A 3445-nucleotide genomic window follows, 5' to 3' on the forward strand; every position below is an offset into this window, starting at 1 on the left:
ATTTATTTTTTATTTTTTAATTATTATTATCAAATTTTTATAATTATATTTTTTATTATTTTATTTTTATTTTAAATTTTGTGTAAACAAAAAATAAGATAAATTAAATTTTTTAATATTTATTCTATTTTATATTCAGTTTATTATTAAACAAAATATAAAAAATAAAAAATATTAATTTTTATATTTTTATTTTCTGCGTTATTATTTTTAGTATTTCGCCTTATCGTGTTCTCAAAATCAAACGTAAGTTTATACACACTATTAACGGTCATATTATTATTACTACAACTGGGGTTGATTATTTTGTAAACAGATTCATTTTGCTGTCAAGAATTAGCACTGGTTCTTAGTTCTTACTTATGAGTCATAAGAAATCACACTTGCTAGCTGGAGAATTTTTTTAAGTCTACATGGAACCAATCATTGTTCCTTCTGTACTGTGACAAGGGAAAATGAGAAAATATATACAGACAAATGAAACATGAAAAAAAATTTAAAATTTAACATATTTTCTTATACAAGAGTCATAAATTTTTTGCATAAATATTTTTATGTATTTATTTTATGATTTTTTTTTTTGAGATAAAGACGAATTGAATTATAGATACTTTGTCAAAAAATTCTGATACTGTTCATAAAATAATATATTTTAAAAATTTAATAGATAGTGTTACATAAATGTGTATACATCTAACTTTTTCATATACATGACAGGAGAGAAAATGTAAAGAAAACTAAAAATTGACCCTTACTTTTAATTTACCGCAAGTGTAGTCATCCAATAGATGCATGCTTTCAAACTTTTTAAAAACATTGTAATAGTTTATAACTATCGAAAATAAATAACATGAAAACAAAATTGAAAAAACTTTTGGTGAACATATCTAAATAATTTTTCTCAAAATTCACAAACCACATCATATATATACATAAACCGCCAAAAGCTGTTATGAATAATATATATATTATTAACACTGGATCACATGCATATCTTCATCACATTCCCATACACTAATTAATTAATTCACACTGTGACTCCAAGAAGCTAAGGATTAAAAAAAAAAAAAAGTGCTAGATAAATAAAAACTATCTTAAACAATATAAACAATCACTAATCAAATAAAAATATACTATATCTCTAAATTATTCATCTAAATCTTAATATTAAAATAATCATCCGTATACCTAATAAAATGAATATCCATAACTACACTAATAAATATTTTCATAGTTTGAATTTATGATCTTAAAATTATGGAGATAACTCAACTATTACTCGAAAACTATGAGTTATCCAATAAGCTAAGGATAAAGTGTTTGTTTCTATACGTGTTTGTCAAGAAGCAATGTTACTCAAATTTCAACATGTCATGCTCTTATCATAGCTTGTCTCGTGAACCTACAGCCCCCAACAAACTCCACAGTCCACACACACCCTTTTGGCATTTTTGACACCAACAACAAGTTCATATAATTGAGCAGAGTGCATTATTATTTATTTGGAACAACAATCACCTATTCTTGCCTTCACGAACTAACAAACCTTAAGAATAGGAGAATAATAATGTCTTGGTTCCTTGTAATTCTGTTCCTCACTCTCACATTTGGTACTCTCTCTTCAGAGAGTACCCATCATGAAAAGAGGCTTCCTTCTTCTTCTGCTCCTGCTGTTGTTGTTGTTGGAACTGTTTTTTGTGACAAATGTCTTCAACATAGTTTCTCCTTTGGAAGCCATTTCATTTCAGGTTTTTTTTTTTTTTTTATAACCACTAATTTTTCTTTTTTATTTTTGTCTATGATTATATAGGATTATCTACCATTAAATAAAGTTACTAATTCTTTTCGGCTCAACCATATTTGGATTTTTTAGTTGGTGAATATTCAAATAAAATAGTCTGACGAGGATGATAATTGAGATTCGTTAGATAATAATTTAATTAAATACGTGGTAGTTTGAATTTGATGGTTCAATTTTCTTAACTAATTAAATTGTGTGTTCAGGTGCATCAGTTGGTGTGGAATGCAAAGATGGAAGCAAATCAAAGAAACCAAGATTCAAGAAAGAAGTGAAGACAAACAAGGATGGTGAGTTCAAAGTGGAGCTACCTTTCAAAGTGAGTAAATATGTGAAGAGAATTAAAGGATGCACCTTTGAATTGATTAGTAGCAATAACCCTAATTGTGCCATGGCCTCAATTTCCACCACTTCTTCAATAACCCTCAAATCAAGAAACCAAAAAGAACACATCTTCTCAGCTGGGTTTCTCTCATTCAAGCCCACAAAAAAGCCCAAACTTTGCAACCAAAGCCCAACAACAGCAACAGTTCAAGAATCTAAAGATTCTGTTTTTGAGGAAAAAAGATTCCCTCCAAGTATAGACCCATCATTCCCACCACCACTTCAAGATCCACCATCACCACCTACACTTCTTCCTCCTCTTTTGCCATTACTCCCTCCAATTATTCCACCATTAACACCTCCAATTAAAGAGGATAAAAGGGTTAAACCATCTCAAGTCTCTCTTTTTCCACCTCTTATACCACCATTGGTACCAAACCCATTTCAACCACCACCGTTGATTCCAAACCCATTTCAACCACCACCTCTAATTCCAAATCCATTTCAGCCACCAAGCCCACCATTCATACCAAACCCATTTCAACCACCACCAAGCCCAACACCACTTATACCTAACCCATTTCAGCCACCTCCAAGCCCAAGACCACTAATACCTAACCCATTTCAGCCACCCCCAAGCCCACCACCGTTTCTCCCTAACCCATTTCAGCCACCACCAAGCCCACCATCACCACTGTTTCCAAACCCATTTCAGCCCACACCATCACCACCAAAGCCACCATCCCCTTTGTTTCCTTTTCCACCTATTCCCGGTTTGACTCCGTCGCCGCCGCCGCCGTCTCCGCCCCCACCAACTTTTCCATTTCCTTTCCCTCCATTGTTCCCACCACCTCATACCCCTGGCTCACCCCCTGTGAGGAATCTCTCCCCTTGATTACATAAAACCATGATTTTAAATTGCGGCGGTTTGGCCACAATTTAAAACCATTAATAGAGTATATGAATGCACAATTATCCAATATATGGTTTCTTCCAACTTTTTACTTTATTTTTGTGAATCATGTAGTAATTTTGTATAATTATTAGCTAAATATGAGGATGTATGTACTTGAGAAAAAAGTTGATATGATAATTAATGACACATCATTGTTATGCTAGTAAGTAGTAATATGTATACGGATATATGATATATCGCTTCAATCTTCTCATTTTTTACTTTCTTATAATATATGTCATTTGTGCATCCTTTAATTCTTCTACCATTGAATACTTTTCTGATTGAGTTGTGAGTGAATATTCAGAGAATCAGATAAGTACAACTTCATTTTTTACATTGTTGATCAAGATTAGACAAGTCCATTT

The 3445-nt window shown here is 31.7% G+C and overlaps 1 protein-coding gene across 1 annotated transcript; it reads left to right on the forward strand.

The window, feature by feature from the left end:
* Positions 1424–3251, forward strand: LOC107623094 (vegetative cell wall protein gp1). Its single transcript, XM_016325240.2, has 2 exons — positions 1424–1748; positions 2005–3251. The coding sequence occupies exons 1-2, from the start codon at positions 1568–1570 to the stop codon at positions 3015–3017; spliced, it is 1194 nt and encodes a 397-aa protein (XP_016180726.1). The 5' UTR covers positions 1424–1567; the 3' UTR covers positions 3018–3251.

This window comes from Arachis ipaensis, chromosome B10 (genome assembly GCF_000816755.2).
Source record: "Arachis ipaensis cultivar K30076 chromosome B10, Araip1.1, whole genome shotgun sequence".
NCBI lineage: Eukaryota > Viridiplantae > Streptophyta > Magnoliopsida > Fabales > Fabaceae > Arachis > Arachis ipaensis.